General features: G+C 56.7%; 2 protein-coding genes across 2 annotated transcripts in view; one reads left to right on the top strand and one right to left on the bottom strand.

Annotated features, from left to right (window-relative positions):
• The first annotated feature begins 3,036 nt into the window (after window positions 1-3,036).
• CDK5R1 (cyclin dependent kinase 5 regulatory subunit 1) lies at window positions 3,037-7,580 on the top strand. Its single transcript, XM_074188956.1, has one exon. It carries the CDS (start codon window positions 3,091-3,093, stop codon window positions 4,048-4,050), a length of 960 nt encoding a protein of 319 aa, XP_074045057.1. The 5' UTR covers window positions 3,037-3,090; the 3' UTR covers window positions 4,051-7,580.
• A 1,951-nt stretch (window positions 7,581-9,531) lies between these two features.
• Window positions 9,532-13,237, bottom strand: part of MYO1D (myosin ID) — a 410,616-nt gene continuing 406,910 nt past the window's right edge. Inside the window, exon 22 of the mRNA XM_074188955.1 lies at window positions 9,532-12,013. Coding sequence (XP_074045056.1) covers window positions 11,857-12,013 — 157 coding nt within the window. The 3' untranslated portion in view covers window positions 9,532-11,856. The remainder of the gene's footprint in view (window positions 12,014-13,237) is intronic.

Here is a 13,237-nt window from a genome sequence, read left to right as displayed (position 1 = left end):
CTTTATGGATGCCTATGTGGAGAAGGCACAGATTCAGCCAAGGAACATCTCGTTCTTCTAGGTCATGATGTTATGGTTCTTGAAAACATCACAAAAATAATCCTGATGTGCTTAGGGGTTTGTGAAATAGAACCCTTTCCCAAGGTGTGTGTTGGGAGAGGGTTTGGAGAAAGAGAGGAAGGTTCTCTTTATAACAATTTATTTCAGGGTCCAGTAATTTATTCTCTTTTTTCCCCTGGGAATTTGAAAGCCAAAATCTCAGGCTTTTAGAGTGGTGAATTGTAGCATAGTTGAATTTTATGGCAGAATCAACATAGACCCCTTTCCTAATTTTTTTCTGCTTAGATTCAAATCAGGAAACTAGCATAGAAAAGGACTAGAGCCTTAGGAGTCAGGGGACCGAAGACCTCGCTAGCTTTTGGAACTTGAGTACGTCACTTCTTGGATCTCAGTTTCCCTCTTGGTAAAATGATGGGTTTGGACCAGATTACCTTTAAGGTATTTTCTGATTCCAAAATTCTATTTGCATCTGCATCTCAACTGAGTGTTTTCATCTTTGATTACGAAATTATTTCAAAATCTAGGGTTCAAGGTGGAGTAAATTCAAATTTAAAGGCTTACCAGGAAACAGTTACTGGTTTATGGGAGACACAGTTGATGGGAAATGCTTTTTATTCTTTCTTTATTCTCTGCTAATTGGAAAGCCCCATGTCACTTGGGACTGTTTTGACTATATTCTTTTTTTTTTTTTGGTTATTTTTTTGCCAGGCAATGGAGTTAAGTGGCTTGCCCAAGGCCACACAACTAGGTAATTAGTGTCTGAGGCTGGATTTGAACTCAGGTACTCCTGACTCCAGGGCTGGTGCTCTATCCACTGCGCCACCTAGCCACCCCTGTCTATATTCTTAAATACAGTCTTCAGTTCATAGATTTATGCTTTAAATGTTTGAAAAAATAAACTTGTGATTTGGAGGCGGGACAGTGGGCTTTGGTTTTTATGAAATGAAGAGAGGCAGTCTCTGATCTTGTGTATGACTTGAAAAAAGGTGGCAATTGGGGCCGGGCTCGAGATTTCTATAGCCTTAGGAATCTCCCTCCACCAGTACAACAGACTGGGTGGTCTTAAGAGTTACCGAGAGCAAGCTAAGTGAAGTGATTTGATTGGTTCCCATCAGAGTCCTTGAATTGAAGGCTCTTATTCCAGAGCAAGCTGACTTCCAGTGCCAGGCTCTCCAGGGCAGGATGTGAGCCAAGGCCTTCCATGTCCTCTGGCTAGACTCCTCTGATGCCACTTTGGTGCCATTCCCCCAGGTTTTAGGACCCTCCGTGGCAGGGCTCGAGTCTGTTCCGGCCAGTGGCAAAGAAAAGCCAGTTTTGTCCCGAGCCCCGTTTGTGCTGTTCCTTAAACCGCACGGAGCCTCCTGTGGCGGGGCAGAGGCCTAGGGAGGGTGAGCAGGGGTGCCGCAAAGAGACAGGCACCCGGGGAGGAGCAGCTTTTGTGGGAGGCTCATTGACTCAGGGGCCTCCAGGGTGCCTCTTACCTATTAAGTGAGGAGCCCCGTGCCAGCCGCCGGGAGGGCATGGGAGGGCACGAGGCGGACGGGCCCAGGGATGGGTGATTGTCGGGAGCAGCCTGCCTCGGGGCCGGACTGGCTTCTGTGAGCTGCGGCTGAGCCCCCCCAAGGACCCCCGGGGATGCGCCGCCCCGGGCCTTCTCCCTGGGGGTGGGAGCGGCGCCAGCTTCGCCCTTTTGTGTCTGGGGAGGGTCCGAGCAGAGTCTGGTCCGGAGCCCCCCGCCCCCCGCCGCCGGGCTGCCCGGGGGGGGGCTCTGCGGGGCCCTGGGGGGGCGAGGCCTGGGGAGGGGGAAGGGGCGCGGGGGCCGGGACCCTCGGGCTCCGCCTCGGGTGGGAACAAAGGCAGCACGTGCGCGGGCGGGGGGGCCTCGTGGGGGCCGTCTGGAGCCGCGCGATCGACAGGCGCCCCCCGCCCCCCGGGACCCCGGGCCGCGGCGGCGGCGGCGGCGGCAGCTGCGGCGGGGGCGGGGCCGGGGCGGGGCCGGCCCGTGCGGCCCCGCCCCCCGCCGCCGCCGCGGGTGCCTGGGCTCCTGACATGGCACGCGGGCACTAGAGGCGCCTCCTCCGGCTGCGGCTCCGGCTCCGGCCCCGGCCCCGGCCCCGGCTCCGGACGGCGAGCGGCGGCTGCGAGCGCGGACGGCGGCCACGGCCACGGCCACGGCCTCCGCGGCGGCGCCAGGCGGGCCCGGGGGCTGGGCGGCCGGCGCGGGGGCTGGGCGCGCGGCCCCGACAGGGCGCGGGGCTCCGGGAGCGCGGCGGCGGCGGGGGCGGCGGCGGGCGGGGGCGGGGGGGGGCGGCGCGGGCCGGCGGGGGGCGGGGCCGGAGCCTCGGGCTGCAGAACCTTGGACAGAAGCTTGAGCCCCAGCCGGAGCCCCGCGCGCCTCCGCGGCCCCGCGCGCCCCGCGCCGCGCCCCGCGCCGCCCCCCGCGCCGTCCCCGCCGCCGCCGCCGCCGCGGGCGGGCCCCAGAGGGAGCGGCCCCGGGTGCGCACTGCGGAAGGCGGGAGCCCAGCCCGCAGGCGGGAGGCGCCGCTCCGCTGCAGCCGCCGCCGGGCCGCCGCGCTCCGGTAAGCCGGGCCGGGGCCGGGGCCGGGGCCGGGGCCGGGGAGCGGGGCCGGGGAGCGGGGCCGGGGCTGCTACCGGGGCCGGGGCTGCTACCGGGGCTGGGGCTGCTACCGGGGCCGGGGCCGGGGCTGGGGAGCGGGGCCGGGGCCGGGGCCGGGGCTGCTACCGGGGCCGGGGCCGGGGCTGCTACCGGGGCCGGGGCCGGGGCCGGGGCCGGGGCTGCTACCGGGGCCGGGGCCGGGGCTGCTACCGGGGCCGGGGCCGGGGCCGGGGCCGGGGCTGCTACCGGGGCCGGGGCCGGGGGGGCGCGGGGCCCCCTCTCCGGGCCGGGCCGGAGGGCCGGGGCCGCGCGCTCAGGGGCCGCGTGTGCTTCTCCCGCAGGTGTGAGGGCGGCCCCTCCGCCAGCGCCGGCGCCCCCGGGCCCCCCTCGGGCCGGGCCGGCCGGCGGGCGCCATGGGCACCGTGCTGTCGCTGTCGCCCAGCTACCGCAAGGCCGCGATCTTCGAGGACGGCGCGGCCACGGTGGGCCACTACACGGCCGTGCAGAACAGCAAGAACGCCAAGGACAAGAGCCTGAAGCGCCACTCGCTCATCTCGGTGCTGCCCTGGAAGCGCATCGTGGCCGTGTCGGCCAAGAAGAAGGGCTCCAAGAAGGGCCAGCCCCACGGCGGCGCGGGCGGCGGCGCGGGCGGCGGCTACCAGAGCAACGTCACGCACCTCAACAATGAGAACCTGAAGAAGTCGCTGTCCTGCGCCAACCTGTCCACCTTCGGGCCGCCGCCCGCCGCGCCGCCGCCCGCCCTGCCCGGCGCCCCGCCGCCGCCGCTGCCGCCGCCGCCGCCGCCGCCCGGCCCGGCCGCCGACAAGGCCCCGGCCGCCCCCGCCGCGCCGGCCGCCGGCACCCCGAAGCGCGTCATCGTCCAGGCCTCCACCAGCGAGCTGCTGCGCTGCCTGGGCGACTTCCTGTGCCGCCGCTGCTACCGCCTCAAGCACCTGGCGCCCAGCGACCCCGTGCTGTGGCTGCGCAGCGTCGACCGCTCGCTGCTGCTGCAGGGCTGGCAGGACCAGGGCTTCATCACGCCCGCCAACGTGGTCTTCCTCTACATGCTGTGCCGGGACGTGGTGTCGGGCGAGCTGGCCACGGACCACGAGCTGCAGGCCGTGCTGCTCACCTGCCTCTACCTCTCCTACTCGTACATGGGCAACGAGATCTCCTACCCGCTCAAGCCCTTCCTGGTGGAGAGCTGCAAGGAGGCCTTCTGGGACCGCTGCCTCTCCATCATCCAGCTCATGAGCCCCAAGATGCTCCAGATCAACGCCGACCCCCACTACTTCACGCAGGTCTTCGCCGACCTGAAGAACGAGTGCGGCCCGGAGGACAAGAGCCGGCTGCTCATCGGCCTGGACCGGTGAGCGCCGCCGCCGCCGGCCGGCCCCGCCGGGACGCGACGCCTTTTTGTAATTTAGTATTAAACGCCGGAAAGGTTTGGGGTCCCCCCCCACCCCGGTCCGGCCGAGCCCCCCCCCGCCCCCCCGCCCCGCCCCGCCCCCACCCGGCTCCTTCCCTCCCGACGGGGTGGGGGGGGGGAGAGCCCGGCGGCTGGACCTGGCCCGGGGGGGGGGGGCTTCCCTGCCGCCCCGGCTGAGGGGCCCGGGGTGCCGGTCGGCCCCCCACCCGAGCCGGGGGGCCCCGTGTGCGGGCCAGCCCGCGGGCCTTCCCTCCTGACCCGTGGGGGGGCCCGGTGTGTGGGCCAGGCCTCCCTCCTTCCCCTCCCGTCGAGTCGGGGAGCCTGGGGGTGTGGGTCCTTCCCTGCCGCCCCGGCCGAGGGGCCCCGGGGTGCCGGGGAGCCCGAACTGGGGACAGCGGCTCGTTGGGAAGCCTGGCTTGCGTTTGGTTGGTTTGCTTTTTGGGGGCTGCTCCACCTTTGGCGAAACTTGGGGAACGGTTTCCAACTTGTTTTCCGGCCTGGCTCCGGGCCCTCCAACGGACCGGCCCTCCCGGCCCCCCCATACCCCCTGCGCACCCCCCCTTTGCCCGATCCTGGATGAGGAGGTGTGGATGGAGATGGAGAGGCCTTAGCTCTTCCCACAGCCGCCCGTGGCCCAGACATAGCTCTTACTCTGCCCAGCTAAAGGCCCCCTACCGCTCAGCTTTCAGCCTTAGCCCCTCCCCCGGGCCGGGAGGGGAAGGGATTCATCTCCCCAAGTGGCAGCTGTGCCAAGAATGACCGGGGGTCCCTCCTCAGGACACCAGCCTGGGCCTAGCTAATACACCGAACTGGCACCTCTCAGTTCCTGGCTGCCCCCGAACCCACTGAGAGCCCGGATCCCCCTCATGAGCAGAACAGGGCTAATAGAGGGAAGGAAACCAGGCTTGAACTTTTTTAACCCTATGTTGTGCTGGGGTTGGGGGGGGGATTTCTCAGAATGGCAAAGAGCAGGCCTGTACTCTCCCCGCCCCACTTCTCCATCCCAGGCTCTAAGGGGTCACTCCTGGCCAGCCAGGCTGGTCAGGCTCATTAGACTATCTGGAGGCCGGGAGCAGCTCCATGAGACCCAGGGGAAGGACTGCATCTGTACTTAGGGATCTCTGCTTTTTTGTTTTAGTGAGTAATTTATCTCAATAATGCCACTTCGTCACCTGGTGTGTCTGCCACACCTGTGGATGGGGCCCTTGCTCCAGCTGCTTCGCAGCAGCCTGACTCCCTTCTGGGATGGCCCAATGGACCCTTGAGTTGGTGCTTAGCTCAGGACTGGTACCATTTGCAGGTCCACATGGCCCAGGGTCTACAGAATTCAAGTAGTGGCTGGTTCAGTTGACCTGGACTGGCCCTGGTGTCAAGGTGCCCCGCTCCCCACCCCCCACCCCTCTACCAATTTCAAGTTGTTTCCAAACAGCTTGTGCCAAGCCACCTCTTCCCCCCCTCCCCCCCCAGGCCCCAGGATGGGGAGTTGGATCTTGGAGACAATTATGAAATCTGGACCCATACCCTAATTGCTCCTGGAGCCTGTTCTGTTGACAATGTGTCATCTCAAACCACTGGTCCTCATCTTTTCCCAATGGATGCCACGTTGGTGACATTGCGGGTGCTCGGTTCTTTTATGGCTATCTTTGGTAACTGGACTTTAGGGATGATGGAGAGGAGGGAGAAAGTCTGTTTGAATAATCCTTCAGCCTGGCTGGGGCAAACAAAGGTGGCTCACACTACAAAAGATTCTTCTCTTTGGCCCAACAAGCCAAGAGAAGATTTTGCCCTCTTGGTGCTGGAAATCCTACAGAAGGGGAGATAAAGGGTCATTTTGGGCAGCTAGGTGGTGCAGTGGATAGAGCACAGCCCTGGAGTCAGGAGGATAAAGGGTCATTTTGCTTAGGCTTAGGTAGAACACTAATTATATGGCTACTGTAGCCAGTACTCCTAGAATGAAAGGTCAAAATGTATTTTTTTCTTTTTTAACAAAAACAAAAGAGAACAAAATAGGAAGGGAAAACTGTGAAATTGAGGCCTTTGGCTTATGATGTCTGGAGCAGGCAGCCAACTTGAGTCAACCTGTGATGCTCAGAGGGATGGATGTAGGTGAGGGTTCCTGGATCACACAGGTGATTAAGAGAGCGTCTGCCCAGCCTCAGTGGTGAGGCCTAAACTGAGCCATTAATATGGACTGTAAGATATTCTTTGGTCGTGGAACTGGAAGAAGGAGCCTCTACAGAGTGACCGGCAAGACGGCTGGTTGGACAGCTGGGGTCTCCCTCGGTCGACTTTTCTGGTGGCTTGTTCCCTTTCAACTCTCACATCATGCCATGAGCTCTGCCCTTGGGCTTGGTTGGGACTTGGTGCCCCCCTTCCCAGGTGGCACAAAAGAAGGTGGGAGCTTTGGGTAACCAAGTGACTGAAGGAAGAATGAGGGTGACTTGATCTTATCCCCAAGCCAGGTTAAAACTGAGCCTGGACTGAACTCTCTGGTTGAGCTCCTTTGATTGCATTCCAGTTTGGGGGTCTGTTTCCTTCTCTTTCCCTGTATTTATTTATTTTTTTTCTCTAGGGGAGGAGGAAGTGGGGCGTTACAAGGTTCAGAGGTGGTTGGGGGGGCCCTGAAGGAAAAAACCATGTAGTTAAATCATTGTAAAGTATATTGTTCCCCCCACCCACCCTCTCCTTCCCTGCACCTATCACCAGTGTTGTGTAAAGGACCAACCGATATACTTGAGTGTGCAAGCAATGAACACAACTGACATGCTGCTATGAAGAATACTTTTAGAACAAAAAGAAAAAAAAAGAAAAAAAAAAGAAACTAACCCACAAAAAAAAAAAAACCACCACAAAACAACCCCTTTCTTCTTTGTTGCTTTTACAGTGATCTTGTGCATGCAAACAGGCGCATTTTGTGTCTTTCAGAAAATAATCTTTAGAACAGATGGTTGTGAACATTTACACCCATGCACAAACCAAGTCAGAGGAATCTTTCTCAGTATCTGGTTTCTCTCCTTTTATCGCCCCTCTTCTTCCCATCAGCCCCGGGGGACCGATGGATTTCTTATCATGCCGTTTTTAGGGTTTAGTTTGGTTCCAAGCAGTTGTTAAACTTGCCATGAACGACAACAACAAAAAATGTGCCATTTCCCCCCTTCCTCCCCTCCCCCACTTGAAACGATCCACAGCTGTATATTTGAAACCGCTAATTACCCATGTGCGTGCGGTGTATGTTGGGTTTTTTCTTTTAGTGCAATTTCCTCTGTAGATCTCCTTTGACCAAATTGTGGGTGTTGTTACTATTAATTTATATTTGTCTCATTTTGTATGTATGTGTAGCGTGTTTGTAAGTATGTGTGGTTTATAATCTGACAAAGTCATGAAGCTCAGTCTGGCTGTAATTTAATTCCCTCCCCTTATTTTTATTTATTTTTGTACTGTGCTGATTAAATAAAATGCACTGACCATCCATTATGCAGCCTCAGACTCCTCTCTGTGTTTAAGGTGTATGTGTGTGTGTGTGTGTGTGGGTTGGGGGTGAGGGGTGAGGAGTTGATTCCAGTGACCCTGATCTGGGGGGGGGGGCATTCCCAGGGAAAGGAGGAGACATGATCGTCCTGGCAGGCCCCCTGAGCTTTGAGATTTGAGGTAGGAGGACCTGAAAGGAGAAGCAGAATCTCCAAGGGGCCAGGAAAGCAGGAAGGGGGAGTTTTTGAGTGATCTGGGCTGGAGCCAAGGTGGAGTGAGGGGGCACTCCCAAGGCTGAGCAGCTGTTCACAAGGTTGAAGCCCTGGCTCCTCTCAGCTTGGGGGGGGGGAGGGGAGACACTTGGGGCTGGCTCCCCTTGGGAGACTTGGGTCTGAGAGTTCCGGGTGCTCCCTGTTCCCTGGCCATGTTTGCTCATGACGTTTCCTCCTTCCAAGCAAATTATCTGTATATATAGGATTTGAATCTCTTTGCTTTGACCCTAGCTGGATGTGTCAGTTTGGTTCAAAACCAGCCGAGATGCAGATCTGGGAGGGTTCAGAACCTGTGATCATGGCCATATCCTCTTCCCATTTTCCCAGAGCTCTCATCTGCTCAGTCAGATCTGTCCTTAAAACATTTCAATGAGACCATCTGCCTATAATACCTCAGGGGAAAAGCACCAAGGTAGAATTGAGAGCCCTCTCATCTTTTTCCTGCAGGCCCAGCTCCCTGGTGGTGGTGGGTAATAGCAGCAACTGAGGACCTCCCCTCCCCGCCACCCCCCAGCATCCCACTCTAGGTGTTAACAGCTGTATGGCACTGATGCCCACATCTGAGAGCTACAGAGGGAGGCGTTTCCTCTCCCACTGCCTGCCAGTCAGGGAGCTGGCTTGGCCTTTTGTCTCCAGAGCTCCTGGCTTTCCCAAGGCAATCTTCATGACTTCATAGAACCAAGGAAGGGGTCTTCCCTTTGGAGGAGTGAGTGGCATTGAGTTCCCTAGTGGCCATAGATGACCTTGTTCCAGCTCATTCCAGCCCCTTCCCTCTCCTCTTCTCCCCCCGCCCCCACAGTTTTTCTCCTTCAACCTCATAAATTATAGTTTATTTGCTTTTTTCAGCTTCCCCTTTGAATTGGTGGGGGCTGCGAGATGGTGGCTCTGACCTCCTCCAAAGCCTTCAGTGGTGTTCTGGGAGAAGCTGGAAGCGACTTGGGCTTGTTCTGGTCTGAGAAAACCCTACAGCTTTCAAATGGGTTGTAGCCACAGAATGAAGGACAAACAATTGGAAAGGGACCATTCAGAGGAGAAGCCTAAGCAAGGTAGAAGAAAACCAAGTTTCCGAATTTAACCCTATCTTATCACCCAATTTTATTCTTTCATAAGGGCAGCTATTGTGGGTGCAGTGGATAGATCCCTGGTCTTGGACTCAGGAGGGCAGGAGTTTGAATCTGGCCTTAGACATTTGACTCGTACTAGTTGTGTGACATTGGGCAAGTCATTTAACTCCAATTGCCTCCCCGCCAGGGTCTTCTCCAGCCATCCTGATTCATATCTGGCCACTGGACCCAGATGACTCTGGAGGAGAAACTGAGGCTGATGACTTATCACAGACCTCCCCCCCCAATCCAATTGATATGCTTGTCATGGCATCACCTCTTCTGATGTCGTGGTCTTCTTCGAAATTGAAGGACAAACATTTTTATTATTATTCTTTCATGTAATCTTTTCACTTGAAAGCCCCAGACAAATTTAATTCTCCCTTTTATGTAAACTGCCTTCTCTCCTTCAGCTGACTGGGAGCTGGCCAGCTCCTTGAGGGTCAGCCTGGATTATGTTTTTGTAGACTCAATGAATACTACACAGTTGGCATCTATTAAATATTTGTGGATCGCTAAGACCCCACCCTACTCCCTCCATCCCTATTTAAAAATGACACATAACCAGAACAACCTTAAAAATAAGATTCAATGCTTTATTGCTCTCTGTAGTGAATCAAAATAGGCTTTTGGAAATAAAGTTAATTTAATGAAAAATAGGAATATATGCACCAACAAAAAACTATTTAATTTAATCAAGAGAAACATTTCATTACATACAATCACCACATATATCCCTTTCCTCTCCCTCCTCCTCCTCCCTCCACCCCTGCCCAGACACAAAAGCATTATCAGAGCTCCCACCTTGCCCTCGGCCACAGTGCCCTGTGACCCCTTATTGCAGCAGATCAGAAGCCCATGTTCAGCTGGCAGCCCTCATTGCCATGCTATCAGTCTGGGGACTCTGACACTGAACTGGAGGGACAAGGTGGATCTTCAGAAAGAACAGCCTCCCTTTATTTTTTGGTCAGGAAGAATTAAAAAGAAAAATCTGAACGGCCTTCTTCGCCCTGGCCTCTGAGAAGATGACTCCTTTGGCAAGTCTTAGGCGCGCTCTAACAAATACAAGATTCAAAGCAAGATACTTGGGTGAATATATGGAAATGGGAAGGTTACCGCTGGACTCTTCTACAAGTATCTACAGGTAATTGGCACCACTAAGAATATTGCTAAACTTTGCTGTTGGCCTATCAGACTTTCACTATTAAAGCAATTATGAGAGATTTGCCTCATATTTATGAATGCATGATATGGCTTCTTTAATAAGAATTAAAAAAAAAAAAGGAAGGCAACAAGGAGAATGCCAATGGAATTCCTTGTTGGGGAATCCCATACAGTGCAAATGTAGATGGTCACCTTTGGGGTGGCCCCTGTGCAAGGGTGACAAGCTGGACCAAAGGAGTTTAGGGAGTGGAACCTCATCTGGGGCTTGGTGCTGCTCCCTTCCTATGGGCACCTGGTTTGTCCTTTGTGGGAAAGGAGGGAGGCTGGGGGGGGGATGGGGAGAGGATCTAGAGAATCTGTTCCCAAGGATCTTTACTGTTCCAAGATGGAACATCCTTTCCCCTGCTAACCTCAGAACTCAGCACTCTTTTTCCGGAGGTGGGGGGCATGGGAGAGCCCCCAAGCCAGGGAAGTGCCCTTCTCTTCAGATATGATCACAGGTTTGTGCCACTCCCAGGACAGCAACCATTTCTTGGTTTAGTTGCCTTTGAAAATAAGACTTGAAGTCTTGTTTTCTCCGCTTAGGTCTGAAATGGGTCCAGAAGGGCAAAATGCTTGTATTTGTCTATTCTGGAGAACCTTGCTTTGCCTGGTTTCCTGTTAATCACTTTTTGTGCAGCATGAAGGGTGGGAAGCCTGGCCTGGCCAGCAGTGCCAGGATCTCTCACTAATCTCTATTTAGTCATTAATTACTCGTTAATCTCCCCCACCACATTCATATATCTCAGAATAAGCCCGATATACAATTAGATGTATTACAAAAAGCTCCCGGCCCCCTGATGCCTCTGCCCCCCACCCTAGGCCTCTCCTCAGGAGTCCTGACCAGAAGTGTTTTCTGGGAAAGGCAGCGGATGAAGCAACGCTTGCAACACTCCAAGTGAGGGCTTAGGTTACTTGAGCAACACAGCTAAGGAGACGGTGGGTTAAGTAGAGAACGGTTTTTTTTAGCATAACCCACCTGTTCTCCATTGGGCAGGTGGTAGAGCAGGCCTCTTTGGGGTGGGGCAGCCACCCAGATACCAGGCAGATCCCTAAGGCGGGCCTTTTGTGCCTATGATGAGAGAGCTGCCTTGCCAGCTGGGGGCTGGGGAGACCCTGGCTCTGAACCCAGTGCTCTGGTGTGGGTTGGTGCGTGCTAGTGAGACCTTCCAGGCTTCTGACCTCCAGCTTAAGCCTCCCAGGCAGAGATCCTTGATCTCCAGGGGCATGGGAGGAACAGAGACCTCACCCTGGGAGTGTTCTCTCTGGGCTCCCGTCTCCCCATCCTTTGATGCCAGGATCACCGGCACTGGGCACTGGCCCTCAGGTTGGCTCCCTGGCCCCTCATTTGTCCTTTGTGGGCCGGGGGGAGGATCTGCTCCAGGGGGCGGAGCTCGTTCATTGCTGTGCACAGGCATCTCCCGTCTCCGAGTTGCTTGGGAGGGGCCGATCCCAGTAGGTGCCCCCCCCCGGGGAGGTGACAGAAGGGGGGAGGAGGAAGCAAAGCCACGGGCTGCTGGGGGGGCACCATCAGACAGAGCCCCCCCCCAGCCCATTCAGGGCTCCTTCGGAGTCGGGGTGCCCGCGCTGCGTTAGCGGGCGATTCAGCAGATTAGATTTGAGTCTCTTGCGCTTAGCGAGGACCAAAAGCTTCCCGGGAGCCCGCGCCGGGGGCACCCAGGCTGGGGGCCCGGGGGGCGCCCGCTAGTTCCCTGGCACGCTGAGGGTGAAGCCCGAGCGGCTCTTGGTGAAGTCGGGCTCGGGCTGGTTGATGCGCGTTTCCACGGAGACGGTGCACTTCTTCCCGTGCAGGCTGCACTGCACCGGGTTGTTGACGTTCACTTGGAGATGGCGCTTCTCACTGGCGAGACAATAAAGCAGAGAAGCCCACGCGGGTCAGAGGCTGGCCGGGGGGCGAGAGGCCCGGGGAGGAGGCCTGGGGGCGCAAGGGCGGGGCGGGCAGGGGGTAGGGCGGGTGCCCAGGCTGGGGCTCCAGAAGGCACCCAAGGGTTAACGGGGCTGTGTGGTGAACTGCGGACCGCTCTGGTCTGTCTGATAAGCCAGGAGGCTCCCCCGGCCCGGCCCTCCTGGTGGACAGCCACACGTGGGGTTTCCATCTGACTGGGGGGCAGCGGAGCCCTGGGGGGCTCCACATGGCTCTTTTTTTTTCTGGAGAGGGGAGGGAAACGGATGGAAGGATCATTTTTGCATGCACACACACACACACACACACACACAACACACACAACACACACTCATGTCTTTTTTTAACCCACTTCTTTTGTCTCTTCCACCTACCCCCAATTGCCCGGGCTTGTTCTGCAGACAAAAACTGGCCACGCCCGTCCTGTCTCACCTCTCTTTAGAACAAGGAGAGGGGCCTTTTGCTGCCCCATAACAGCCCCGGGGGATCAGAGATGTGACACCATCCCATGGAAAAAGGGGAAGAGGGCAGGTGACTAATGGACCATTCTGCTGTCCAGTCTAAGGCCTGGGAAATGAGCCCTCCTACCTGTCCCCCTCCTTGATCCCCACATAGCAGCTGGGCTGGGAGTCACAGATCTATTTTCTGCCTATGGTGGAGGCCCGTGGATGTGCAATTGTTGGCTCAGCCAAGCTTTCTCATAGCTGCTGAGATGCCCTAGTTAGACTCGAGGTATAGGGCTGAGAAAGGCAGTGCTTTCTGCCTTGGCCACCTCCTCCATCACTGAATACACTGAAGAAGCATTAGCTTTAGAAAAAGACAAAGAAACTTGTCAAAAGGGGCCTAGACCTCATATTTGCTATTGTGAGTTACAGGGATCCCACCTTCTCCGAAGTGGAGCCCACAGGCATCCAGGTCTCAAGTGGCCTTTAGTTTGCAGTAAAGGACTTTCTTTCTTTTTTTAAAATGAAGACAATTAGGGTAAAGTGACTTGCCCAGGGGTCACACAGCTAGTGACATATATATCTATTTACAGACATCTACACACATGTACACACATACATAATTATCTATAGACATATGCACAGTGTATGTGTCGTATCCAAGCCAGATCTCCTCTTGAGTGTTCACCTAGAATCCCTGAAACAAGTGACAAGATGC

Source organism: Macrotis lagotis, chromosome 5 (assembly GCF_037893015.1).
Source record: "Macrotis lagotis isolate mMagLag1 chromosome 5, bilby.v1.9.chrom.fasta, whole genome shotgun sequence".
NCBI classification, from domain to species: Eukaryota; Metazoa; Chordata; class Mammalia; order Peramelemorphia; family Peramelidae; genus Macrotis; species Macrotis lagotis.
This window is presented reverse-complemented; position numbering and strand designations above follow the sequence as displayed.